The sequence below is a fragment of the Athene noctua genome, chromosome 1 (assembly GCF_965140245.1).
Source record: "Athene noctua chromosome 1, bAthNoc1.hap1.1, whole genome shotgun sequence".
In the NCBI taxonomy this organism is placed as follows: domain Eukaryota; kingdom Metazoa; phylum Chordata; class Aves; order Strigiformes; family Strigidae; genus Athene; species Athene noctua.
The window spans coordinates 94,368,078-94,394,739 of NC_134037.1; the positions used below are offsets into that span (position 1 = coordinate 94,368,078).

At 62.2% G+C, this 26,662-nt stretch overlaps 1 protein-coding gene across 7 annotated transcripts; it reads left to right on the plus strand.

Moving 5' to 3' along the window:
• Positions 1 to 5,218: 5,218 nt before the first annotated feature.
• On the plus strand, positions 5,219 to 25,083 carry LOC141956400 (spectrin beta chain, non-erythrocytic 5-like). Of its 7 annotated transcripts, none has more exons than XM_074896990.1 (33): positions 5,219 to 5,790; positions 8,908 to 9,015; positions 10,409 to 10,564; positions 11,257 to 11,388; positions 11,504 to 11,695; positions 11,777 to 11,860; positions 11,980 to 12,098; positions 12,270 to 12,384; positions 12,658 to 12,744; positions 13,064 to 13,179; positions 13,361 to 13,484; positions 13,720 to 13,826; positions 13,940 to 14,021; positions 14,189 to 14,320; positions 14,396 to 14,527; positions 14,786 to 15,042; positions 15,159 to 15,282; positions 15,447 to 15,641; positions 15,944 to 16,099; positions 16,626 to 16,846; positions 17,181 to 17,358; positions 17,670 to 17,816; positions 18,031 to 18,429; positions 18,791 to 18,910; positions 20,088 to 21,605; positions 22,019 to 22,099; positions 22,325 to 22,411; positions 22,526 to 22,617; positions 22,851 to 22,936; positions 23,511 to 23,577; positions 23,705 to 23,865; positions 24,164 to 24,298; positions 24,513 to 25,083. In XM_074896990.1, exons 1-33 carry the CDS (start codon positions 5,371 to 5,373, stop codon positions 24,746 to 24,748), a joined length of 6,366 nt encoding a protein of 2,121 aa, XP_074753091.1. In that variant the 5' UTR covers positions 5,219 to 5,370; the 3' UTR covers positions 24,749 to 25,083. The 7 variants fall into 7 exon arrangements, with proteins under 7 accessions (XP_074753091.1, XP_074753092.1, XP_074753093.1 ...); XM_074896991.1 differs by having other exon boundaries at positions 14,192 to 14,320; XM_074896992.1 differs by having other exon boundaries at positions 12,661 to 12,744.
• The last annotated feature ends 1,579 nt before the right edge of the window (positions 25,084 to 26,662 follow it).

Consider the following 26,662-nt stretch of genomic DNA (forward strand, 5'->3'; position numbering starts at 1 on the left):
GTCCTTAAATGCTGGCATAAGGTGAGGAACAAGAGGAGCTGGGGGCCAGATGTGGCCAAAACTGCTATTAGCTTTGAGTTTGTCTCACAATGGGCACCAGCCAGCCCACTCCCGCCTTTCCTATGCCTACTCCACACGTCTGCCTTGGGTGGGAGTGCACAAGGTGGGCAGGCAGCACCCATGGGTGCACAGCACCACCACTCCTGCACCCCAGCATCATGGCATCTCTTCTCATGCCCTGTGCCCCAGCTTCCTGCAGCCTACCACTGCCTGCCCATCCTGGAGCCCCCCTCTCCCACCAGCTGCTCATGTCCATCCTCCAGGCATGGTGGAGAGGCAGGACTGCAGCCCGTCCCCACCTGGCCCCACCAGCTGCCCCGGCAGCCGGGCTCTGGCCCTATCTCCCCCTCGGCTGTGCTTTGCTCTGCCCCAGGCCTGCGGCTGCAGGAATGTCAGTCCCGTGGGCACAAGGGGCCTTTGTGTGAGCAGAGCCGACAGGCAGGGGCCGTGGCCCAGATCAGCATCCTGAGCCAGGGCTGGAGAAAGCCACAGCTGAGGGCACGTGCGTGGACAACAGCTGCCACCAGCATGGCCTCGCAGCTCCCGGCCAGGCTCAGCGGTGTCCCTGCTGCTGCAAGGGCTGTCAGGGAGGAAAACCCCCTCCCCATCCTCGCCCCTCCAGCACCAGCAGCCAGGTGCTGGGAGCATCCTGCAGCCACCACTGGCCTGGGCAGCAGCACCAACACCAGTGCAGAGCTGGCACCTCCTTGGCGAGCCTCGGCACCTGTGCCAGGGGATGCCATGGCTTCAGCCACCCTGCAAGGGGAGCGGGGGAGGGTTGGGGGCACATGGTGGGGGCTAAGAGCACCGGGAAGCAGCTGCTGGATTTGGCCTTTTTCAACAGCTGCCATCTCAGCGCCAGCAACGGGGAATGTGCTTGGGCTGGGGCTTTCCAGGGCCTGGCCATGGTGTGTTAAGCAAACTATTTATAGTACTTGCATCCCTCCCCAGCAGGAATGGCTCGTGTTCCTCCTCCATGGGGACGGGTGCTTGGGTGCCACCAGTGTTCCCACCACCAACACCCTCTTGGGTCCTTGCCAGATGCCTCAAAGGACAGACTCTCGGCTGCCTCTCATTCTCCTCCCCCACCATTTCCGTTAGCTCCCAGCACTATGCCCAGAGCAAGATTTGCAGCAAATCTCGCATACCTTGTGGAAGAGATCCCTGAGGGCCATGCCCTTCTTCCCAGCATCCCTGCTCCCTGCTCAGTCCTCTGGACTCTTAACGGTGCAACAGCCGCTTTAAGCATTGGCAGGTGCCAATGGTCGCTCTGTCCCCTGCACCTGCCTCTGAGGTGGCATGAGGGTCTTGGCCTCCAGCGAAGCAGTGAGATGCTGGCTTAGGAGCAGGCTGGGTGATGGCAGGTTGCTCATCAGCAAAGGCCAGGGATATGACCCACTCACAAAGCCCATGCCAGCTTTGTCAGCTCATGGGGCACAGGGCTGCTCAGAAGGCCTTCCCTTCACTGACGCGCAGCAGTGACCAAGATGGATCATACCAGGAGGTAGCACAGCCACGTCCTGCCCAAAGGCTGGCGTGTCCCACACCCCTGACCCTCCAACAGTGCCCCCCCCGAGGTGGCCTCCCCGCATGCTGTCCTCTCCCAGAGGAGACAGAAGCACTGGCTGGCTCCAGCCCAGGGATCTGCCCAGAGGATGTGTGGGCTGTGAGCTCACCCCTGCTCAGTAGGAAGAAGGAAGGGGATGGGCTTTGGGACAGGACGGCAGGGAGTAGAAGAGGACAGCTCTGCACAGTCCTGCCACCACCCTCAGGACAGCTCCTGCAGCTGGGATTCTTCCAGTCCTGCTCTCCCATCACTAGCAGTGCTCCATCCGCAGGCTTTCTGGGACCCCACATCCACCTCATGTCACACAGGGGCGTCTCCTGCTCCTTGTTTGCTGATGTACAGCTGCTAACTGACCACCTGAGAGAAATAAGTGCTACAGAGGGGTATATGGTCCCTGTTTGGGCTCTGGAAGTGGATCCCAGCCCTTCCTGGCAATTAAATAGGGGATACTTGGTTATGCCATTGGTATGGTAAAGAAAATGGACACTTGAAAGGAAGAAGCCTTGATATGTACCTGGCAAAAAAGAAGCCAGCTACCTGGTGAGGGATTTTGAGCCCCTCGGTGAAGAGGGACGGATAGGCAAGAAAAAGAGTTGAGAGAGAGAGAGTGAGCAGTGGATGCAGGTGCAGAAAGTCGTCTGTGGATCAGAGAGGTCACAGCAAGGCTCTACACGCCTTGGCCCAGGGAACACATGGGCACACAGGACTCCAGCGTCCTAAATCTTATGTTTGGAATTAGATACTGGGGGGATTTTGTTTTCTCTCAAGGTTGCCTCCTCTTCCCAGCTCTGTGCCTGACTCACCAGAGCAGGGTTAAGTTCTTCCACCTCCTTGGGCTGTGCTTTGGCACAACTGTGAAGGAAGGCTAAAGCCCCTGACATTCCAGATGGGGAAAGCAGCTCAGCAACATCTCTGCATTTTTGGCAGAGACAAAAATCTGCCTCTTTATGAGTCCCAAGAGCTTGACAAATGAGCCCTGCCCCACTCTCCGCCCTGTGCTGGGTGTTGCAAGCATCTGGCTCTTACACCAAGATAATCCCTCCTGCTTTTACCTGTCCTTGCTGCCGGGAAGGAGCAGGTTTCTGCAGAGGCCACACACTGAAGCCCCTTTGTTCCCAACGGATTTTCCAGCCCCCCCCACCTTGTGTATCTTTGCCACGTAGCCCTCAGACACAATGCCCCCAGGAATGTACTGTAATACCTCTGCACGCAGCTGGCACCTCCCTTTCCCCATGGGACAGAAGGACAGGGTTCCCCAGCAAGTAGGGAAGGACAGGCAGTTCCCTTGGCTCAGGCACAGCTTTTCCTAGGAATAGGCAAGGCTTCCTGGGGAATAAGATCTCCGCTCCCCTCCATCACTGCCGCTGAACTGGGACACTGCACTTTTCATCCCAGTGGTCTCCAGAGTGCTCAGAGGCAGGATGCTGCAAGGACTCTCTGCACAGGGAAGGGATATTCCCGCTGGGGTTGTACTGATGAGGAAATCGAGGCACTGAGCAATGCAGTGACTTACCCAGGGTCAGTTGCAGCACAGTGAACCCTGGAGTCACAAGAGCAGGCCAAGCACGGCACCCACTGCCTCCCTGATAAAAGGGGAGAAGCTCCCTCCCAGGGAAGTGTAAAACCCTGACACAGCTGCAGCAAAGCTTTGGCTCCTGCTTGCTTCACCTGAACTCTTCCCACTCCCTGGTGTGCCTGCGCCGGAGCCCGCTGACCGCGGCAGACCCAGAGCCCGGGAGCCTCCGGGAGGCCAGTCCCAAGGGGCTGACGTCAGCTCTGGTCCTTGCAGCTCCCGGGCCTGGAGCTGAGCCGTTGAGGAGCCATTTCTGGTTTCAGCACATGGTGTCTCTGTGCTGAGGCACGGCCAGCCTGCTTTCCTCATCCATGGCTGGCTCCCCGAGAGGAATCCACGGGGCTGGGAAAGGTCACCCTGGCTGAACTAACCGCCCTTGGATGGGACTCGCTGGGCAGGGGACAGCTTCCATCAGGCAGGGTGGGAGACAGAGCAGTAGATTTCGGTCCCTTGTGCCTGTTCATTCTCCTAAATTCTGCTTGAGTGGGAGCCAAGAGTAGGGCCTTGGCAGGGTTTTTGAAGGGAACAACAAGGGAAGGAAATGAAGCCAGACAGCCACCAGGAACAAAACAAAGGTTAGTTGCAGGAAGCGGAAAGGCACAGACGTGACCCATGGACCTTCCTGCCGGCACCCTCACCCTGGCTAGCTTGTGCTCCCCTGGTCTGCAGGGCCCTGGCTGCTTGCCCCAAGCAGGCTCGGCTTGGGAACACAGCTGTAAAGTATGGGACACTGGTTACCAGCCAGCTCGGGAGCCCCCGGTGGAGTCAGCTCACAGCTCTTCCCCCAGGGGAGTGCCCATCTGTTCCTTGGTGCTTCGTGCCCTGGGGCATCCCTTGCCCGGCTCTCCTTGGCCGTCCTCCTGGTCTGCATTCCTGACCCCTTGCCGGAGCAGGATGACAATTGCTGGCACTGGTGGAGAATGACTGGCAAGCATATTTTGGACCCGGCTGCCTGCTCAGGGGCTTCAGCGAAGACTTGTAGTGAAACAGGACGCCGTCCTGCCAGCCCACATTTCTGTGGCGGGCAGATGTTATTCCTCCCTTACCCCCCTTCTTCCCCCGGCGCTGCCACCCTGACAAATGGGGTCCTGGGCTGAGGAGCAGTATCGCTTACAGGGAGCATGTGTCTGGCCTGGGAGGAGGGGGCATTTAAATGGGCAGCTGGGTTTTGTTGTTGTTGTCTCTTGCTCTTGGAGCTGTTCCTGCCATTTGGGCTGGTGGCAGGTCCAGGTGGGGGGAGCTGAGCAGCACGGGCTCCTCCAAGAGAAAGGGCTGAGCAGTGTGTCCCGCAGCGGGAAGGATCCCAAGGAGGGTAAGAGTGACCAGGGGAAGAGGTGGGGAGGAGAGCGGCCCCCCCGCAACTTCTCCTCCGAGCCTTGCCCAAGCAGCGCCCCCGTCCCCCGCTCCCAGCGAGGTGCGGGCGCCCCCGAGCACGGCGCTCAGGCCACAGGGTCCGGAGCGTGAGGAGCTCCTGGGCGTCCCCCCCGCGACCCACCGAGGCACCTCGGGGCGGGGGGGGAGCGCGGCGGGCCCTGACGGTGCGCCCGCAGTCTCGGGGGGCAGCATGCCCGCCCCGCCGCTGGCCGCCCCGCTGCTGCGCGTCCTGCTCGCCCGCCTGCTGCCGCTGGCCCGCCGGCGGCTCCTGCCGCCGCTCCGCCGCCTGGGGCGCCGGCTGCGCTCCCGGGAGAGCCGCCAGGCCCTGCTCACCTGCCTGCTCTGCCTCCTCAACCTGCGCAAGAAGGTGGACGACTGAGGCCGGCCGGGGAAGAAGGGCAGGGCAGGGCGCGGCGGCTCCCCGCCGCCTCCCCTGCCCGCCGCGGGAGGAGGGACCCCGGCAGCGGGGGAGGCGGCCCGGCGGGGGCGAGGGGCCCGCCCAGGCAGCCGGAGCCGCCCGCCAGCCCGCCCGCGCCTTCGCCTCCGCCGCTCCGGCCATGGGAGCCGGGCCGCCCCCCGCGCCGCTGCCCCCCGCCGCGGGGCCGCCCCGCTGAGCGCCCCCGCGGGAAGGGGCGGCCCCGCCGCCGCCGCCCGCCTCGGGGAAGGAGCCGGCGCCGCCCGGGCCGTCTCCATCACGGGCGCTGCCGGGCGGCGGGGGCCCCGCGCTGCCGCTTCGCCCCACGGTGCCCGGGCAGGGCCCCCCGGCTGCCCGCCCTGCCCGGCGGTGGCGGCGGGGATGTCGGGCAGCACGGCGAGGAAGGTGCAGCCCTTCACCATCAGCACCAAGCTCTCGCTGCCCAAGTGTGCCGCCGGCTTCTCCGGGGACGCCTGCCCCGGCATCGCCCTCGCCTCCGCTCTGGACAGCCACCGCGGGCTCCGCCGCAGCCTCAACGAGCGCATCTCCCTCTACCTGGCCCAAGCCCGGGCCAGCCCCGCCGCCCCCGAGGAGCAGCCCCGCAGCCCCAGCCCGGGCGAGGAACGGGGGACCGACGAGGAGCCGCTGAACCGCGGCTCCCTGGCCCGCTCCATTAAGAAGATCACGCTGTCCAACTGGCACGGGGAGCCTGGCGCGGGGGGACCCGGGGACCCGGACCGGACCGGCGGCGAGAGGAACCACAACAACAACAACAGCAGGCCGGGGAAAGCTCAGTTCAAGGTACGCGCTCCCTGCACCCCGCACCCCTGCTCTCTCCCCGTCTTCCCTGCGGTTCCCTGTTCCGGGCTTCCAGGGGATGGGGAGGTCCTGGGGGGATTATGCTGCAGCAGGGGACCCCTGCTGCCTTTTCCCCACGCGCCCCAGGCAGCACTCGCTCCTGGGGTAGTTGCTTTTCTTCCTCTCCCCCCCTTCCCCCCCCCCCCCCCCAACACACACACTTCTCTGTACCGTCAGGCTGGAGGGGCCGGAGGTTTTTTGCGGGCGAGCTGGTGACAAGCTTTCGCTAAGGCTAAGATGACCCAGCCCCAGAGCCCGAGCTGTGGAGGGCTCAGGTCTCGGGATGCCCGCGATGATGCAGTTGTGTGCGAGAAGCTGGGAACTTGCTCTCCCGTTTACCGGAGGGGAAACCGAGGCTGGGAGGAGGGAAGTGACTCATGACGGGCCACACAGCCATGCACAGCCAGGACAAGGCTAGGAGCAGGACCCAGGGCTCCTGGCACCCCACCCTCAGGGTCTGAGCATTAGCAGGCACGGGGGTCCAAATCCGTCAGTCCTGGAGGCCAGAAGACCCCTGTGTGGCTGGGATGGGGCGGACGGCAGCTCAGAGACCTCGCCGTTGCTGGCAAGAACAGGCAGGAACTCCTTGAGATTTAACCCTGACCCACAACAGCTGGTTTCCCAGCGGGATAGCACTAGGGAGAGCCACAACAGTCCACTGCCAAAACCCCCGTCTTCATTGCCAATAAAGGCCAGGCACGGCCTCACAAGAGCTGCCGCTTCCTCCGGCACGCAGGCGGCTCCTTGCTGGGCGGCTGGAGTCTGCGCAGCCCAAGGGGCATCGGAGTGAGGACTCCCCTCTTTCATATAAGGTAGGGACACAAGCCGCAGGACTCTTTGGAGGCTGCCAGGATCAGCCCCTCCTGCCTGTACAGCATGGGGGGGTGGAGCAGAATGGGGAGGGGGGACAGGCTGCAAGATGGAGGTTGGAGAGGGAGAGAGCGAGCCAGGGTACAGGAGAAAGTGTATGTTGAGCAGGATGGCAGCTGGAGGAGAGGAGGGAACACTGTTCCCCGGACAGGGCACAGTAGGCCTTTCTCAAGTGTTGTGGCTGGGTCTGCCCCTTGCTCCCGCCCTGTAGGAATGGGGGACTCCTCCAGGATGAGCACGGTGCAGCCCAGGATGGTGTGGCCTCTTGCTTGTGGGAGGTCATTGGCACCTATTCTTCTATGGGAACATGGCGAGCCTGTGTGCTGCATTAATTTTTCTTTTAATGAGAGAAAGAAGCAGAGGAGGCAGCTGAGGCCACTACTCTTGTTTCACGTGTGGCTTTGCTCATGTCGTGAAGCCTGGGGTCTTGAGACCGGTTAGCACAGCACCTCATGGATGCCAAGGAAGGCACCGCTCCTCCTTCCAGCTTGGGTTGATGTGAGAGTTTGTTGTTTTGCCCGAGCGAGGACCCAGCTCCGGACGGAGGGACTGGGGAGGGGGGGCAGTCCCGGTGGAGCAGCTCTGTGGGAAGGATGAAGTCATCCTTGTGCCGGCAGCCCTGTTTTCCTGCAGCTGACAGATCGTGAGACGGGGACTTTAAATAAAGCTCCTGTGTCACCTGCAGGCTTGTCTCCCACGGCTGAGCCCTGGGGGTGGCTCACAGGCTGCACCTGGCATGGGATACAGCTGCCCAAAAGAGGGGCTTCCTAGGGTCTTATGCCTCGTAAGCACTTCACGTTTAGCTCCCCACCATTCCCTAAACGGGCATCCAAATCTCTTGGCCCTGTGGTCAGGCAGGGGGGTGCCTTCTCCTTCTGGCACCCTCCTGACAGACACACTGAGCTCTCACTGCGCCTGCCGGGCCGTGACTCAGCCTCACTCCCTGCCCCCTCTTCCTGCTCAGAATAGGATGGCGTGGTATGGTGGTCGTCCTCTGCAGCCACCAGCTGGGCTTTGCAGGCCCCTGGAAAGGTCCGGTGGTGGTGTTCTCCCAGGGGTTATAGGGTTGTTGAGCTGTTTGTGGGGCTCTGAGCCTTTCTGGTGGCAGCAGCTCTAGTGCTGGGAGCTGCCATCCACATTGGGACTTTTCTGCAGTCCTGCAGAGTCAGTAGGAAAGCACTTTCTGTGCAGGGAGGGAGTCCTGCTTTGCCTGGGTTGGTTCCCCCTTAGACGCTGTCCCCAGTCTGGAGTGGTCCAAGCAGTGGTGGGCTGGATTTGGCTTGGGCTGATCCACCACCCTGTTTGTTGCGAGGAGGGGGTGTCAGGGCAGCACATGTTGCCCACCACCTTGTGTTATACCCTGTGCACGCTTGGACGGCTGTTACAGAGGCAGCAGGGTGGCCCCGGGAAGGGAGTGGAAGGAGGTCCTGAAATTGGCCTGCTGTATCCAACAGCCCAAGAAAAGATACATCTGTAGAGGATGAGAATGACCGCCCTTGTGCATGATCCAAGCAGTCCCACGCACCTCTCCTACTGGGGCTGGGCTCCATTAAGGATAAGGTAATGCGGAGTTCATCCTGGACCTCCTCTCTGTGCCTGGCTGCAGCTCCTGGACTTCCTTCCTCCTGCCTCTCCAGCTCCCACCCTGCCCCATCTGCCGGAGCCCTTCCCTGTTACCCAGCTGCCCCCTTAACTCTTGCCTCCCGGCCAGGCCGAGGACAGGGATCAGCAGCTGAGAGGATGCAGGTTCGTGCCAGTGGAGTTAATGTCCTCTTGTGCCCTCGCACCGCTGCCCTGCTGACCTGGAGGAGTGTAGGGGGTCTGAACCTGAGCATCCTTAGACAACCAGGAGCCAGTGACAACCAGATGGGTTTCTGCTGGCTTTGGAGACAATTCAAGGGGAAAAAGGTGGGAGGTGTGAAAGCTAAAATGGAGAAGGTGCTGAGCAAAGCAATCTTAGAAGCTCTTGCCACTTGCTGAACACATAGCAGGAGCTGTGGGTGCAGCTTGGAGGACCTGGCCTGGATGCATAAGGAGGGATGGGCAAGAGCTCAGGCAAGCAGTGTCTGGGTACCACCAGCAGCCTCCTCTGGCCCAGGGCGGGGGAGGTGGGTGCACGCTTCTCTATCTCCTAGACTGCTGGGACCGCTGAGCACTTCCAGGCTCATGACTGTCTCTTCCCATGTCTAGGTCTTCCTCAGGAAGGATGTGGATGCGGAGGACGAGCAGCAGGAGGCTGGGAGTCCCCGGGCTGGTGTTTTCTGCTCTCCAGTGGACAGAGGTTCCCCCTTCTATGCGGTAGGTCCTCCCTGCCCTCACCATTTATGAGTGTCTGACCCAGGGGCACAGCTTGGGGCTGAGCAAGTGAGGGCAGCTGCTGGTGGTCTGCCTGGGCGCAGATGGAGCCTCACCACTTTAAATGAGCGAGGGGACAAGCTGGGCATGATGGGGTGAGGGGTCAGCCCCCGAGCCAGCACTCAGAGGCTTTAGCGCTTCCAAGGGAGCCGGATTACAGGCTCCTCCAGCCCAGGCTGTGTCAAGAGGCTGAAGATAGCAGAGTTGCGGGGGGGCCTGAGAATCTGTGTTGCTATTTTAAAAAAAAAAAAAAAAAAAGGGCAGAGGATTTCTGTAGTTCTTGTGGTTAGGCAGAAAGGCTTTGAAAAGCGACTCCCATGCCGTCAGCAGGGCAGCACATGCCAGAGTGCTTAGAGAGCCTGAAACAGTTGCCCGAACCCCGCTGCTCCACAGGCTCCCAAGAGATTGCTCCCTAGCTGGCTCGGGGGTGGCTGGGACCCCGCAGGGCAACTTGCACTCAGCCCCCTTGGGGAGGGAGGGCTGCCTCAGACTGGCCCCAGTAGTAATTTCTGCCTAGTGAGAGAGTGTACCCTGCACCTTCAGGTTTCTCCTGAGATGCTCAGGCTCCTGTTTGCCAGCAGTTAGTGGGCAGTCAGGTCCCTGTCCCTGGGCAGCGGGGTGGGAAGCGAGTGCCCGGGGCAGCTGTGCCGTCCCCTGGGCTGTCTGCAGCTGGGCCCGGGGCTGAGCTTGGAAGGAGGCCAGTGCTTTCACTGGCTGACCTTCACTGTCACCCCCGGCAGAGCTGGAGCCCTGACAGACGGTTTCGTCAGAGCCAGCCGACCGCGAGGCTGAGTTCCGGGGAAGATACTGTGCTTTCTACCCACTGCCACTGCTCACTTAGGATGGGTGTCTCTGGGTGCCCTTGAAGGAGTGGCAGGCTGAATTTATTGGGGACCTGCCCCATGGCCCGCCCCCATCCTGTTCCCTGGTGGTGTCCCCTGGAGTGACACTAAATGGATTCTGCAGACACAAATGCTCCTTGCAGGGATGTGCAGCCTCAGGCTGGAGGGGTAGTGAGTGCCGCATCTGCCCCCAAAGTGAGCATGGGGACTAGCCCAGATGCTGGGTGCCGTCCCACCAGCCTGGAGTGACCCAGGGCTGAGGGACAGCCTGGAAACTCTCTGCCAGGTCTGCAAAAGCCACTAGCGTGGCCTTGGTAGAGGGGAGCTGTGCCTCGGGGTGCTGGTAGAGAACCCTAAATATGTCAGTGAAGGAGTGGGATCGGTGATGAGGCAGGCTGACATACTTTATCTGGGTTTCCAAAATGCTCCTGGGAGGTGATGGCGAGGGCTCCCTGGGACAGCATGCTGACCTCCCCCACTGCTGCCTGCCCCAGCTGGCAGGATCCCCAGTGTCATCACCCCGGAAAGAGACCCCCAAGGGCAAGGAGCCGGTCGTGGCACCAAGATGCAGTGGGCGAAGCGGCACGGGAGCAGTCCCCCTCCTCGACCTGAGCCCTCTGGTAGCCCAGTTCAACCGGGAGATGATGCAGGTGAGGCCAGCCGAGGGGGCTGTGTGGGGAGCGGGGTGGGGAGGACACCGGCAGCCTTTCATGTGAGCTGTGGGGTGGGGTGCATGGCGGGGAGGGCTGAACTCCCGGCCCCGAGCAGAGCCGTGGTTGTGGCATGAGATCATGTTTGGCCGCCTCTCCCTGGCTGTCGGCCCTGGGGAGAGGGGGTCAGCCCGCACCAGGGCCCTGCTTCCTCCCCACGTGTGCATGCTCCTCCCATCCCCCATCCTCCTCCTCCTCCTCCCAGCCCTTGTCCCTCCCCAGTGGCATGGGAATGGTGATGGCATGGGGGGGCTGCTTCCATGCCATACTTGGAGGGGGGGGGGGGCGCAGGCACTCCAGGGAGCAGGGTGCAAGCAGAAATGCTATGTGCAGGGATGTACTGCACAGAGACCCCCTGGTCTAGCCTGCCTGGGGCGGGGCTTGGCTTCTCCTGGTGGGCTGGGGCAGAAGCTGGAAGGAAGCAGGATGCTGCTTGCCTTCCCACCCCCATTGCCACCAATGCTGTCCTGAACCCCTTTGCTGGCCTGTTGGTGCTTGGAGCAAACGGGTTGTCAGCCAAAAGTGTGCCCTCCAGTCACTGTCGTGACTTCAGAGAGGTTTGGGTCCCCAAAACTGTGTCCTCAGGGCTCTGGCAGAAAGCACCCGGCCACGTGGCTCTTCCCATGTTGCAGGCGGAGAGCTGGGTGCGAGGCAAGCTGCGGGACCTGAAGGATGGCTGTGACCTCCAGGACTGGGAGGAGGTGGCTCAAACCCTACAGCGGGACATGAAGGATTTCGAGAACACGCTGATAAAGCTCAACCAGGTGAAGCCAGGTGGCGGCACGGCTCCCATTCCCTGCAGCAACGTGTCCCTGGGCTCTCTGCAGTGGAGGGTTCTGGGAGCCCCTGATGCTGAGTGTGGGTCTCTTGGCCCCACAGATGGGTGAGCAGCTGATGTTGCGGGCAAGCCCCAGCGCTGAGGCAGTGCGGAGGCAGCTGCTGGCCCTGCGGGACCAGTGGCAGCTCCTGAAGCAGACGGCCGCCAGCCAGAGCAAAGCCCTGGGGGGGCTGCGGAGCCTGCAGGACTTCAACAGGAAAGCTGAGCAGCTGGAGGCATGGATCAGGCACAAGGTGTGGGGTGCAGGGAGTGCGGTCTGGGGAGGGAGACAGGCTGGCTGTCCCCCTGCCTTCTCACACCCTCCCCTGGCCCAGGAGGAGAAGCCCTCTCTGGCAGCCCTCCTGCAGGAAAGCCCAGACAAGATCCAGCTCACCCGCCGCATTCTTGACTTGAAGCAGGTAAGAGGCTGCTGGGGGGGGGCTGCTGGCGTGCCGGGGACCCCAAACCCCGCAAGGCTGGAGCATGGCACAGGTCCCTGAGGGGGGATGCTTGATGTCTATCTCTCTGCCTGGGCCAGGAAGAGCAGCAGTTCCAGAGTCTGCACAAAGAGCTGAATAGCCTGGCCCAGAAGCTGGAGAAACAAGGCAAAAGTGAGAGCAGGAGCGTCTCAGCCCGGCGCAAGCACCTCAACAAAACGTAAGCAGAGGATGTACGGGCTGAGCAAGGGCGAGCCGGGCACAGGGAGCTGATGGACTGTGAAGAAGGACCCCCTGATCCTCCCTCCTGCTTCCCCTTGCCCCAGCTCTGCAGAGCTCCCCATGAGGGGCATGAGCTGCCCTTCATTCCCCCCTCCTTCCACCTGCACAGGTGGTTGCGGCTGCAGGGGACCCTGAAGGAGCACCATGAGGCTCTGCAGCTGGCTCTGGAGGTGGCTGCCTTCCTCCAGCAAGCAGATACCCTGCTCGGGGCCATTCACGCCAAGGTACCAGCACTAGAGTCAGGGTCAGCCCGGTGCAAGGCTGTTGCATGGCCAGAGCGAAACTGGGTGGGCAGCACACCACACTCATTCCCTGTGTGGGGGCTGCTGTGGCCCCAGTACCCTCAGCCTGGGGCTTGGGGAGAGAGCTGGGGCATGGAGACTGGTGTAAGAAGGGGAGCCAGAGCGGCAAGCGCAGCTTTGCAGCATCCTTTTCTGCTGGAGATGAGGGCAGGGTCCCATCCTTCTCCGGCTGCTGACTGCAGCTTCTTCTTACAGCAGAGGAGCATCTGCAGTGTAGGGAAGCCAGGAGAGGGCGATCCATGCCGGGATCGGGATGTCAGGGACATAGCCAGCCAGGTGATGGTAAGTGCAAGGCACTGTCTCATCCTCAGAGCCCTGGGGATGCATCCCAACAGAGGGGAGATGTGTGTCTTCCCAGGTCAGTGCTGGCATCAGCAGGGTTGGGGCTCAGTGGGCACCCACAGCTACGTGGCATGGCCACAGCTGTGTGATGGTCAGGGGAGCCTCCCTGGGTGCAGTGAGGGACCAGACTTTGCACTCACTGCCTCTCCTGCCCCAGCCGAGCTGGTGGTGGCTAGCCATCATGCACTTGCACTACGGTCACAGTGGCTCGTCCCTGGCCAGTCTTGTCATCACTCCCTGGCTATTCTCTTTTGTCCAGATGCTGGATGTGACCGTGTCCCAGCTCCTCAGCCTGCAGCCCAGCCTGGCAGCCCGAGTCACCCCCAAGCACCGATACATCAAGGAGAGCTGGGCACAGCTCCAGCAGGTGCTGAGGTAGGGCACAGCCTGGCAGGAGCCCCAGGGTCTCAACCCTGATCCCCCAGTGCTGGAGCCAGAGGACTGGGGAAAGACCTGGGTTGGTCCCTGGCAAGATCTCTGGGGTATCAGCTCCACTTAAGGTTGCTCTTTCCTCAATCCTCTGTGCCCCTGGACCTTCCTTGTGCCCCTTTCCCAGGACAGAGAAGGCTCCAGCGCTGGGAAGCAGTTCCCTGGCGGGCGAAGCTGTGGCTCCAAGTGTGGCGCCCCGAGGAGACGATAGTGGCCGTGGAGCCATAGGAAAGGAAGCAAAAGACAAATGGGTGAGAGGTCCTGGGAGCATGGTGAGCACTGCCTTCCTCCAGGCATCTCCAGCACTTCTGCCTCAGGAAGACAGGGGAGCTTATGGGAAAGGAGTTTGGAAGTTGGGCAGAGCCCAAGCTGAGCATGCATGTGACCCGGCTCCACTGCTTACAGGAGATGATAAGTGCCAAGCCCAGGGCAAAGCAATGTGTGCTTTGGGCTGGCAAAGGAGGAATGGGAGCCTTTGTGCCATAGGTGCTGAAGGACATGCCGGGGAAGATGGTGGAGCACGGGACAGGGAAGGAGAGCAGCCCTGGCTCCCCAGCGGCAGGGCAGCCTCTTCATGGTGGGGACAGCAAAAGGTACCAGCTCGTGGAGGTGGCTGTGGGGAGTGAGATGTAGTTGAAGGGGATGGGGATGAGGGTCCCCTGTGCGAGGGGGGACCTTGCAGTCCTGACTAACACTCTCTCTGCAGGAGGAGAAGAGAGGCAGAGTCTGAGTGGGGGATACAGCAGCCAGAGGCCCACGTACAGGACGTCTGTCGGGCAGCAAACACAGTAATGTCTCCCCAAGAGCCCCTTTTCCTCCCAGCCCAGCGAGGCGAACCAGTGTCGAGGGGGACCCCCTTCCCAACCCCCTCCCACTGCTTATGGGCATGCATGTTTGTGCACTCACACCCGTCCCTGGTCTGGGCACTAATGCACCATGTCTCCCTGCTCCTCAGCAGACTGTGTCCCTGCCGAAGGAGAGCATGGGTCCTGGAGTCCCCCCGTGTCCAGCGGAGGATGTTGAGAGCCTGGAGGCAGCACAGACGCAGCGGGAGCCCCTGGACCCCAGCGCCAGGGCTGTGCTCCGGGTGAGCCCCATCGAGTGTGGGGTGAAGGGGGTACACAAGGTAGGGCCTATCCTAACCACCCTCCCTGCCTCCCAGGGGGGGCCGGTGCTGACGGAGCCCACGGGGAGCCCACAGGTAGAGACCATGCTGCGGGAGCTGGGGGAGCTGTGGGAGGACCTGCAGAGGAAGCACCAGGAGAATGGTGCTGTGCTGCGGGAAATTGATAAGGTACATGGAAGCAGGGCTGGGGTGGGCACAGGGGCATGCCCTGATTGTAGCAGCTTGCCGGGTATCGACAAGTGAGGCTGGTGCCCACAGGGACGGGAGCTGCAGTGTTGGCAGCAGCATCTCCGGCTGGCCTCGCTGCTCCAGCTTTGCTGCCCAAGCGGCCAGTGCCCCGGGTACCCACAGTCTGGTGGCAGCATGGCTCCTGCCTCCCCTGGGTGGCTCAGAGCTGGGCTGATGGGCTCCCTGCCGTCCCCACAGTCACTGAAGCTGGTGGGGGAGCTGGACCGGGCTGAGCGGTGGCTGCAGTCTGTGGCTGGGTCACTCTCGGAGCCAGCCACCATGAGAAGCCCGGTGGAGCTGCGGCAGGACCTGGAGGAGATGGGACAGCTGGAGAGGCAGCTGGTGCTGTGCGGCCTCAAGCTCCAGGCACTGCGGGAGGAGGCAGCGGGCAAGCCACCTGCCGAGCATGAGGGAGCAAGGAAGATGCAAAGGAAGGTGGAGATGGTGGAGGAGAAGTGAGTCCAGGGGGAAGGTTCCTCCTCTTTGATCCCCGTGTGGTCTGAGAGGAGGGTGCTCACCCCAAGGGGGGGAAGAGGGTGCTGGCACCTTTGATAGGCACCTGTCTGCACAGGTTGGCACACGTGCAGGCAGCCTTGCGGCGCCGGGCAGCAGACCTTCGTGACTCCCTAGTGCTGTCTGAGTTCCTGCAGGACTTGCAAGAGGAGGAGGCACGGAGCCAGCAGGAACCTGCAGTGGTGAGCAGCAGGGCCAGGCATCCCTTGGGATCACCAAGCACCTGGGACTGGCTCAGGGTTGGTCTGTGGCTGCAGGGAGACCCCATGGGTGCCCCACTCTGGCCCAGCTGCCTGGGGGGGTCACTCCACGTCTCCCTCATGCCCAGTGTTTCTGTTGGCTTCAGCCAGGGAGCAGCCATTGCAGCTTGCAGGGGTCTTTTCCCCTGCTCTCAGCCCAGGCCGGGCAGCTGCTGAGCAGCGAGGACATGAGCCACCCCTTGGGAGAGCTGCAGGAGGCCGTGGAGATGCTGAACGATGCAGTGAAGGAGAGGGAACGGGTCATGGAGGTGGCTGCAGAGACAGAGAGCCTGGAGCGCCTGGTAAGGGATAGAAGTGGTGTGTCTAGGGATGCAATTGGGTGGTCCACCTGCAGCTGGATATGTGACTAGTTGGGACAGGGAATGCACCTCGGCTAGTCCCACTGGGACATGGGGGTGTTGAGATACACAGGGACCGCTGTGTGAGGCTGGTGTCCCTCCTGTGGCTGGTGCTCCCTGCCCTTTTGCAGGTACATAGCAGGGTTCCCCCAGGCTGGGGTGGGCTGAGGCTGCGTGGTGAGTAGTGGTGGTGGAGGGGGTCCCACACCAGGGCTCATCTCTTTTCCTCCACCCCTTCCATCCAGGTGGCAGAGGTGTCCCCACGCCTGGAGGCCCTTCGATGCAGAGCCGAGGCGCTGGCTAGAGACACTGCCCAAGCAGAAAGTGGCTTCACCACAGTGAAGAGCGAGAAGGACCTCCAGGGGCTGCAGGGCTTGCTGAGCCGGCAGCAGGAGATGGAGGTGAGACCTGAGGAGCACCGTGGCTAGCCATGCCCATGGTGGGGATGTGTCCCAGCTGGCTGGGCCCATCCTGGGGAGGCGTTGGCCCCAGGGGCCCAGGTGTCGTAAGCCTTGGCACACTGCGGCAGGCTGGGCTGGAATTTTCCAGCGGAGCTGAGCCCTGCCCCACTCCACTCCCCTCTGCCAGGCCAGGCGAGGGGAGGGAGCTTGCATCAGGTCCCGTGTGCCAGCGCCCGGCTGCCAGCACCCGGCTGCCAGCACCTCGCTCATCTTCCCGCCAGTGGGGAGGTGACTCATGCGAGCAGAGCGGGGAAACCAAGCAGCCTTTCGCTCTGCCCATCCTCCCCACTGAGGGTGGCTCTGCCTGCTCCCTGCAGCCCCTGTGCTAGCATGCTCCACTCCACGCTCCCCTCCACCCTGTCCTCCACCCTCCCCTCCATCCCTGCATCCCAGAACAGAGGGCAGTCAAGCCTGTGTGCAGAGGAGTTGGATGCAACCTGAACCTTTTCTGCCTTGTGATCTTTAGCGTGCAGTGTCAGAGACCCTGCAGGGGCAGCTGGAGGAGCTGGAGAGGGCAGCTGCCCGCTTGCAAGAGCTCTGCCCTGCTCGGCTGTGTCCTGTCAGCCGGGAGGTGCAGGGGACATTGCAGGCCTGGGCAGGGCTGCAGGACTTGCTGCGGGAGACCCGGGCCCATGTGCAGCAGGCCAGCCAGCTGCGGCACTTCTTCAAGGATTACTTAGCCATGATGTAAGTGGCAATGAGCTGTTGGGGCTGTCTCTGTGGTGGTTGGGAGGGAGCTGGTGAGAGCATGACGTTGCCAGAGCATGGGCTGCTGGCAAGTACATGGGCAGTGTCAGTGCTGCAGCCAGGCAAGACCACGGGGAACCTGGAATGAAGAGCTGTGCCAGGGCTGCCCGCTGTGGTGCAGCCCCACAGCAACTTGCCCTGTGTCACCAGACTTGCTGTGCTACCCCAGTGAGCTGCTTCCAGCCATCCCTGAGCATGGGAATGGCTTCCCTGGGGCCTGCAGGGCTGAGGAGGTGCTAGGTTGTTCCTCAGCCTGTCTTTCATGTGCCTACAGCTCCTGGACGGAGGACACACGGGCTCAGATCTTCTCTGAAAGTCCAAGCAGCCATGGCCTCCTGGAGACTCCGTGTGAGGAGCTGGAGAGGAGGATTGAAGGGAAGATCAAGGAATTTGAGGCACTGGCAGCATCGGGGAAGCAGCTGGTGTCTGAGGAGCACTACCTGAGCGCAACAGTAAGGACAGAAGAAATAGGGTTGGGGAAACCCTCAGCACCCTCCAAAATCCTCTGGGGACAGTCCCAGGACAAGAAGCAAGGTGTGGGTGAAGAGCCCCAGTGAGTGGTACGGGGCTGGCCATGCATCCCCAGGGCAGCTCAGGGCAGGAAGGGGTTTCACCCAGCCATTAATGGATGCTGAGATCCGAGGTGACATGACAGACGGTATCCTGCTGCCAAAAATCTCCTAAATTGCTCCATAGTGAGGTAGGGCCAGTATCCCTGGACCAGGAGTCCTTGCAAGCTGTCCAGCATCTCTCCTCCCCTCAGATAAAGGAGCGCTTGGAGGAGCTACAGAGCATGCTGGGCTGGGTGCTGGTGCGCTGGAGAGCACAGAGGCACCAGCGGGACCCAAGGAGCAAGCAGGAGGACAAAAGGGTCCTGGAGAGCCCATCAGACACGTCCCCCACTGGCCAAGTGAGTACCCAGCCCCATTGAGACTGTTGGGGAGCAGGACCAGCCTCAAGGCTGAGGGTCACAGAGGCAGTAGACAGAGTGGGTGGTGCAGAAGTGGGGAGGGATGTGTGGCAATACCTGTGGGACTCCCTGGGGTTCAGGCAGGACAAAGTGAAGATTGTCCTGAGAAAGTGCCTGGCCCCAGCAGCCATTCCTCCACACTCGCTCTCGCCAGGACCAGCGTGCCCCATGTGCTCAGCCCCGTCTGGAGAACATCCACAGCCCAGTGGAGTTCACCCCCTGCTCCCTCCTCGAGCCCATGCAAAGATCAGAGCCACAGCTGCCAGCAGGAATGGCCATGTCCCCACCAGCATCACCCCTCTCAGACGCCCCATTGGGAGTGGAGCAGAGCTGGGGGGACCCCAGCAGCTCAACACCCCACAGTGTGGGACCTCGCAAAGAGACTGTCATCTGGGATCCCGCTGAAACCTCCACGCTGCTGCTGCCACCGCGGGGCCCTGGAGGGCTGGGGGGGACAGTCAACCTCATCCTCAGTATCGGCAAGAAGGGCGAGAAGAAGAAGGTGCAACCGGTGGCTGGCAGCGAGCAGCCAGGGCAGGAAATGCTGCGGACGGTACGTAGGGGATGGTAGGCAGCTTTGGCAGAGCCATGGGTGAGCATCCAGTGCCTGTCCCAGGGCCGGCCACTGCTGTGCAGCCAGGGCAGCTCCTTGGAGCTGTGCCCTCATGCAAACTGGGAGGCTTTGAGGGCTGTGGGGTAGCCCCCATGCTGGGACCCCAGCCCCAGCCATTTCCAAGCAATCTGTTGGGGCTCTGTCAGTCTCAGGAGAGGGACCTTTGGCTGTGCTGATGCTGAGCAATGCCCAAGGGCTGAGGACCAGCTTGCACCACCCCCTTTGCCTGCGCTCTCTTGCTGTGGCTCCTTGCTCACTCTGCCCTCAACTCTCTGTGTCTCTCTCTTCCCCCCCTGCTCAGCTCCCCACCACTAAACCCTCAGGCTGTAAAACCTTTTGGAAGCGTTGCCAGGGGCTTTTAGGAGACACTTGGGGTAGTTTAAAGCGAAAGAGAAAGCCGCCTCACCAGCCAGTGGAAGAGGTAACTTTCCTGGGGGGAGGCAGCATGCTGGGCAGAGTGGCTGCATGGCGTGGACCCCCCAGCTACCAACCCTCCTAGCCATGCCACTGTGCCTTGCCAGCAGTGGTCCCTCGGGAGAGGGGAAATGCTCCCAGTGTGGTGGGCAGAGTGTGGATGCTGGGACATGACAGGAAGGGGCTCAGATGGGCCTGGCCACTGTTCGGTCCCCTGGGTAAGTGGTTTTGGTGGCCATGGGAGGCACCGCAAACTGGCAGCTGGTTGGAGAGCCTCCCTGCTCCGTTGCTGGGGGACAGCAGCAGTCCCTTATGCAGCTGAGTGAAGGGGGCAAGGGCGGATGGGGCCACGTGAGGGTGCATGTTCTGGGGGGGGGCTTGCTCCAGATTGCATGGCTTGTAACTCTGGGGCTGGAAGCCTGGTATTTTGTTGGAGTTTGCATCTGTTTGTTACTGCAGAGCCTGCACGAAGGCCTGTGTGTGATGAGTCACAGGGGCAGTCAGGCCCCCATGCAGCCAGGCTGGGTAGCCCAAGGGGGAGGGCAGCGGGCCAGAGAGGCCAGAGGGCATCAAGGCAGGACAACGGGCTGCCGAGCTGCCAGGAGGGTTTTGGTAATGGGCACCCTCCAACCTGAGGGGTACAGAGGGACACTGCTCCAGCTCCTGCAGGCAAAGCTCTTTGTTTTCATCCTGGCATCTGTGGAAACCCAGGAGAGGGGCTGCAGCTGGTCTGGAGAGGGTGTCTGCAGGGAAGGTGAGGGGAAGGGGCTGTGCTCAGCCCCTGCCCTTGCATTTGCCTGCTCTGCTGCCTGGGGGCATGCAGGGGTGGCAGGAATGGGCAGCAGTGACTGTTATCTCAGTAGCCACCTGAAAGCGGTGGCCTGGAGGGCAGTGGTGCTGGGGGAGAGCACAGGCAGCCCCTGCTGCACCACACCTGGGGGACTCCATCCCAGGCAGGGATTCCCCTCCCTGTGTCTTCCCTGCCTGCACTGAGGTGGGAGCAGCCCTCGGGGGCTGAGGTGAAGCCATGCCACTCCCAGTTCTGCCACTGCTGAGTGTTTTTGGCTGCCTGCCCCCCCGGCTCCCTGATTGCCCAGTCACACCATGGAGAGGGAGCAGTCAGTGTGGGATGGTGGAGGCTCTGGCCACGGCGGTCACCCCTCTCTCCTTCTCTGTGTCCCCAGGCACAGGTGGAGGCCGGCAAAACCTCCAGCACCAAGCGGCCACCTGCCCACCGCCCTCCGGCATCCAGTGGCGGAATACCGCCCGCCTCCCACACCCTGCCCAAGGCTGGGGCCGGCTCCCTCTTCAACAGTCTGCAGCGGCGCGAGCGGGCTGAGCAGGCCCGTCTGCTGACACTGCAGGGCATCATGGGCACTGGCTCCCTGCAGCCCACGCCCGAGGAGCACCATGGCCCCAGCAACACGTGGCCTCAGAAGTGTGGCCGGAGGAAGGGGGAGCCGGGGGCAGCCACGGCTGGACCCCCACTCGGGGAGCTGCTGCTCTACGTCAGGAACCCGCTGGTGCGGGATATCGATGCTGAGTGCGGGGTGGCCCCCCGGGACCCCCACCTCCCTGACCTGAAAACCATGTGCCCACGCCTTTCCCTGGGCTCCGTGCTCAGCCTGGACCTACCCCGGGACACAGTGGTCCTGGGCTGCCACCGAGGGGCTGCAACATGGTGGGAAGAGGCGGAGGGGAAGGAGCAGAGGCAGGGCAGGGGGGTGAGGCCACAGGAGCCCACAGGCAAGCATGGGGCTGGATGGCAGGAGGCGGTAGATGTGGATGGGCACAGGCCCCAGGGGCCCAGCAAGGGGCTGGGGATGTCCCCTAAAAGTGAGCGAGGAACATGGTTCGAGGAGGTGAGCTTCAACCCCAGCTACAGCCAGCAAAAGTCACACTGTGCTGGGGAGGAGCACTGGAGCTCACGGTGCCCTGGCAGCGCTGGTAAAGACGTCCTGGACTTCAGGCCAAGCCAGCCATCCCGTGTCAGTGTACTGCATGAGAGGGTGGGGAGGGAGGGGGGCAAGCTGGTTGCCCGGCTGGGCCAGGATGGCAGCCCCGGCAGGGCCAAGCATCGTGAAGCCGCATGGCTAGAGCTTGGGCCATCCCCTGCCAGCATCCCTGTCAGGGCAGGAGCTGTTCCCAGCACTGCCTGTGCACAATGGGCAGCCAGCAGTGGCCAGCCCGGAGGGCCCATGGCTTCCCCACCCACCCCCAACCAGCGCTCTGTTTTTGAGTGGGCTCTGGGGACCCCCCAGGCCCCCAGCCCTCCCTCCTCTGGGGAGGTTTGCCACCCTGCCCACAGGCAGTTTGAGGAAGAGGAGGAGGAGCTGCAGGCCATCTGGGATGGGGTGGGCGAGCAGCAGGCACCCAGCCTGCCAGCAGGCAGCCATGCCCACCACCGGCCGGGGAGTGGGGCAGGCAGCCTGCCCAGCCCTGATGCCAGTGCCAGCGGGCCTCTCATCCTGTCGTCTGCCAACAATGTGCTAGTGGCCAAGTTCACCCTCCCCACTGCTGCCCGGCTGCTCCACAGCCCGTCTGGAGAGAAGAGCCCCGGTGCGGGGCACAGCAGTGGTGGCAGCCCCAGCAGACACGAGGTGTCCCCCTGCGTGGAGGCACTGGTGTCCACAACCCCCTTGGATGGCCCTGGCGCCTGGGATCAGCAGAAGCATGGGGAAGAGGAGAGAGAGGGCAGCAAGGTGAGAGCTACGGGCCAGGGGCTCTCCCTCAGGGTCAGGCAGGGGGCTGGGGACACCCCAGGCAGCAGCTGGGTTACCTGCTCCAGAAATGTGACCTGTGTTTGGAGACCTCCCAACTCTGGTGGCCCCTTTGCTTCAGCTGGTGGGGCAGGGAAGAGCTAGGTGCTGAATTTGGGGGTCTCTGCAGCACACATTCCCACACCAGCCCTCAGCCTTAGCAAGGCAGCACTTCACCCCAAAAGCCTACAAGCAGTCCAGAACCTGCTCAGGCACAGAAAATGTTTCCTGTTGTCCCATTCCCCCCTTGGCATTGCCTGCTAGATGGGTCAGATGCTCCCTGGGTCAGATGCCTGGGGGCTGAGCTGGCACCTCCAGCCCCAGCACTGCTTCACTCACCCCCTGTCTCTTTGCAGGGCCCTCCTACTAAGACGGAGTTTCAGATGATGGAGGGGACGCTGGAAAGGAAGCACGTGTTGCAGACAGGAGGGAGGAAGGTACAGGCATGGCTGTGGGGCTCCTTTGGGACTGGGATTCTGTCAGGGGCATCCAGGTTTTGGGGCAGGAGTGAAGCCAGGGATGCTCCTGGCACTACCATGGCAGTGCTGCTGGCCATGCTGGGAGGGCAGAGCCCACAGGGGCTGGGGTGCATTTTGAGTGGCAGGGGACTGCTTCTCCCAAACATGTTGGCATCACAGCTGTCCCTTGCTTGCATTCCACAGGCCAACTGCCGGGCCTGGAGCCTCTTTCACGCTGTACTGATGCGGCAGACACTGTGCTTCTACCAGGACCGCAGGGACAGCCTCAAGGTGCATTGGGGGAGAGCAGGGTGACCTGGGAGGGGGCTGGCAGCAGGGTGGGGGGCTGGTGGCCAGGTAGGGCAGAACCTGCCAACCCTGCTGTTGCTGTTCCCTGTGCTGCAGAGCTCCGTGGTGGCTCTTCCCCTGAACCTCTCCGGGGCAGTCTGCACCCCAGACGCCGAATACACCAAGAAGACCAACTGCTTCAGGCTTCAGTGAGTCACCCCAACCCAAGGCAGCCAGGGCCTCATAGCCACAGCCCTCCCTAATGTGTCCCTGCTGGGACAAACATGTACCAGCACCCTCACCCAGGGCCAGATCAGCCCAGTGCTTAGATGAGGATTTCCTTCTTTCTTTCTTACCTGCTTTCCTTCTTTTCCAGGCTGGTGGGGGCTGTGGCATCTGTACCCCACATCTGTCTCATTGCTGAATTGTTCTCCCACTGCAGGCTGCGGGATGGCTCCGAGTACCTCCTGAGGGCCCCCTCCCAGCCCCTCATGAATGAATGGGTCTCCAAGCTGCAGCAAAACTCAGGTGAGCATCCCTTGCTGGCAGATCAGGGGCCCAGCTATATGCAGTTACCATGGATGTGCAGTCCCTGCTGAGCCCTCTGACGCATGGGGGGTCAGAAGAGAAGCAGCACAGCGCTGTCTCTGATTTATGCATCTTCCTAACCTGCCTTGGGAACAGCAGTTCTCTGCAAGGCAGGATTTGGAGGCTTTGTTTTCACACCACATACACAGTTATAAATCAGGAATAGCACAACTGACGTCAGTGGAGCCTCAGCAGCAAAAATCCAGTGTCAGGAAAATTATAATTGCGCCTTGGTCTTCTTCTGTCTCCTCTGTGGGACCTGGAAACCCCTTGCCTGCCCTCCAGGCAAGGAGACTTTAATACTGAGGTCTTTCTGCTGCTGTACCCTTACCCAAGGGGGTTCAGGCCCCACCATGAAATCCTAGGCTGGCTGGCTGGCAGGACCAAGAGCAGGCACTCCAGCAGGAGGTTGGAGGAGCCAGCCATGTAGCACAGGCACCCAGAGCTGGGGCTGGTTCTGTGGGATGGTCTTGTGTGCTGCTGGCATGCAGCAGGATGTTTGCTGTGCCCACAGGTTTCCCCGAAGTGGATTACTTCCAGGCAGCAGCACAGCATGTCGAGGGCACCAGCAGTGCTGGAGGGTGAGTAGCCAGGAGCCGGCTAGCCAGGTCTCATTGTCACAAATCTCCCCCATGCTTGCCAGTGTGTGCTGCTCCAGCAGGGCATTGGTGGGCCAGTCTGGTTTGCTAAATATCTGCTACCTTCCAGTTTCAGCAAGGTCTCCGGCCCTGGGAGCTCCCACCTCCAGGGACATCATCAGGTTGCGACCAAGAGCCAGGAGATCGTGGTGCTACCCAGCTCAAAAGCCTGGCTGCAGCGGCCTCTGGGCAGCCAGGATGGCTCAGCCGATGAGGCTGTGGCATCAGCAGGTGACTTTCCTGCCTGACTGGGCTCCTGCTGTCCCCTGACTTCTATCCTCAACCCAGAGAGCTTCAAGGGAACCGACTGGGGGAAGCTGAAGGCTGTATGTCAGTCTTGAACTTGGTGGTGTCTGGGCCAGGAGTCCCAGGGCCCTGTGCCCAGGAATAGAGTTGGTGGAAGGACCACTTACCTCCCTTTGCTTTCTGGCATACTGGGATAACCACGCATTTACCTGTTCTCTTTGGGGCTGACACAGGGCTGTCCTGTGGTGGCCTTGCCTCTTGACATGTCTCCATTCTGCTTCAGAGGATGCTCCTGGGGCCGGGCACAGGCAGCAGCAGTGGTCACCCAGGGGGTCCCCCGGGATATGGGACAACAGCTGCCATGAAGACGACTACGGGCTGGTGGCCAACAAGAGGAGGTCCTACTCCTTCACCTCAGGTACGGCCTTGGTTTTGCTGTCACTGCCAGGAGGTGGCACCAGTCCACTGTCTGTCCTCACAGACACCCGAGTACAGGTGCGATGCTGCTCCAGCACCCACCACCTCCCGCATCCCTGTGCCCTGGGCTGCAGCCCCCCACTCGAGGAGGGCTCTGGGGGGCCAGCAGCACTTGCTGGCACCCTGCCCTCCCCACTGACTGCTCCCTCTTGCAGCCACCTACCAGAAGATTGCCCCGGTGGCTGTGCCCAAGGAGTCTGTGGAAGCCGGGAGCAGCTACTCAGTCACACTCTACATTGGCGAGCAAGCACCGGCCGTGCCCCGGGCACGCTGCCACTCCTTTGTGGCCCGGCCGGGGAGCCCACGGGACACACTGGGAGAGAAGACCCCTGGCCCCCCTCGTCCCAAGAACAAATCTGTCTTCAAGAAGTTCTTCGGGAAGAAGGAGTGAGCCCCAGCCTAGTGGAAGAAAAGCCCTAGCCTGTCCTTTATTCTCCTCTTGGGTGCCATCCTGGCATGGTCTCTGCTCCCAGCACCAGCTCACCGCTCGCTGCCTCCCTGGGGGGCGAGAGGCTGCAGCAAGGGCTCTGCTCCAGCTGGCCCTGGGGCTGCACCGCACCCCAGCCGCTGCAGCCCCCGGCCTCAGCCTGGCGCTGAGCACCCCTCCTGCTGCCCTCCAGGTGCTGTCCCTGGGTGCTGCTGGCTCCCCAGGTGTCCTGCCTACATGCAGCGCAAGCAGGGGTGGGGTGGAATGGTTGTTTTTATTAAAAAACAAGAAGATGCTTAGTCTGGGAGCTTATTCCTCCAGCAGCACCTGTCAGCACAGGAAGAGAGGGGCTCTGCAAGGTGATTCCTGCTAAGGGGTGGGGGGAGCTTCAGATGAGGGGGGGCCCTGCAGCGGGGTTTGGTCCTGTGAAGCCTTAGCTGCCTGGTGCTTCTCACAATGATGCTTTGTCCTGTGATTTCTCTGTGCCTATCAAATCCCACAGGGCACCTGGTCCCTTTTTCCCTGCTGCAGGAGCTCAGCAGGGAAGCTGCTGCCAACAGAACAAACCCTCCTGCCTGCACAGCCCTGCCTCCCCTGCCTAGCCTTCCTCTCTCACAGGATAGCCGCCGGCCCCGGTTATGGCAGGTGGATGCTACATGCCATGGAGGGGGCCAGGGGAGTGTGGCCAGACCCTTAGGGCTTCCTGCATTACAGATATTTTGCAATAACTGCACCAGGCTATGCCAGCTTCAGCTGCCCTGGTTCCTGCCTGCGCTGGGAAGGGGGAAGAGGAGCTGGCCCAACCTGCCCTGAGTGTGCACTAGTGCCAGGGGGAGAAGGGGAAGTTTATGGGGCCGTAGGTACCAGGGCCTCCCTCCGTTGGGCTGTGAGGCTTGGCCACGCACACCCCTCGCCTCCTCATACACACTGCGGAGCTTAAAATAGAAGTGCTGGCTGCAGCCCATCTCTGCAGCAAGGGCTGTGAGAGGAGAAACGCTCCCACCAGCCCCTCTCCCTCCCGCAGTGTCCCCGGGTCTGGGGACAGGCAGCGAGGTGGAGGTGAGCACGCTGGTGTCGCTGGCAGAGGGGCTTTCTCTGTGCTCCCGGTGAGGGGTGGGAGGAAATGCCAGTGAGGGGTGCTGCCATGTGGGTGGGGGTGTGCTTCTTGTGCTCCCCCTGTGCTTTCCCACCCTCCACTTGGCTTCATCCCTCTTGGCTCTGGCACCTGTTTTTCTCCAGCACTGAAGCTCAGCTGCCTGTGCTGCCTTAATGGGAAGAGTGAGAGAGATGGCAGGGCTGGGGGGGATGCCCTGGGAGGGGGCCAGCCCTGGCTGGGCCAGAGAGGAGGCCGAGGCACGGTATTCACAGCTCCAGCCGCACATACCAGGAGAGCAGCCGGTGGGCAGGCGCCAGTTCATTCCTGAGCAGCTGAGGGGCCCGGTGGAGGGAGCAGCGGGTGCAGGGTGCTCTGTTGAGGGCCCCCCTGCCAGCCCGAGGGGACCAATGCCGACCTGCGGTGGGGTGGGGGCTCAGCAAGTGTCCCACTATGGCCCGAGTCCAGCACAGCAGCATGGGGTCTCATCTGTCACCGTAGAGGTGCCCCTATACCAGGGACGACGTTGGCACTTGCGGCACCGCTCTCGGTGCCCAGGGCTGTCCCCCTTGCACGGGCTGCATCGTCCCCCCCCCCGTGGCAGCTGCCCGATCGCAGCCTCCCCTCTCCCCTTCCCCGCGCTGGCACACGGCCCCGCTGCAACCCACTGACGAATCCCGCTTGCAGTTCCTATGGCAGAAGCCACTTCCCCCCCGCTAATCCGCCCGTGCATGCAGCCTCCACCTGCTGAGCCAGCGGGAGCCGTGCTCAGCCGGCCCCAGCCA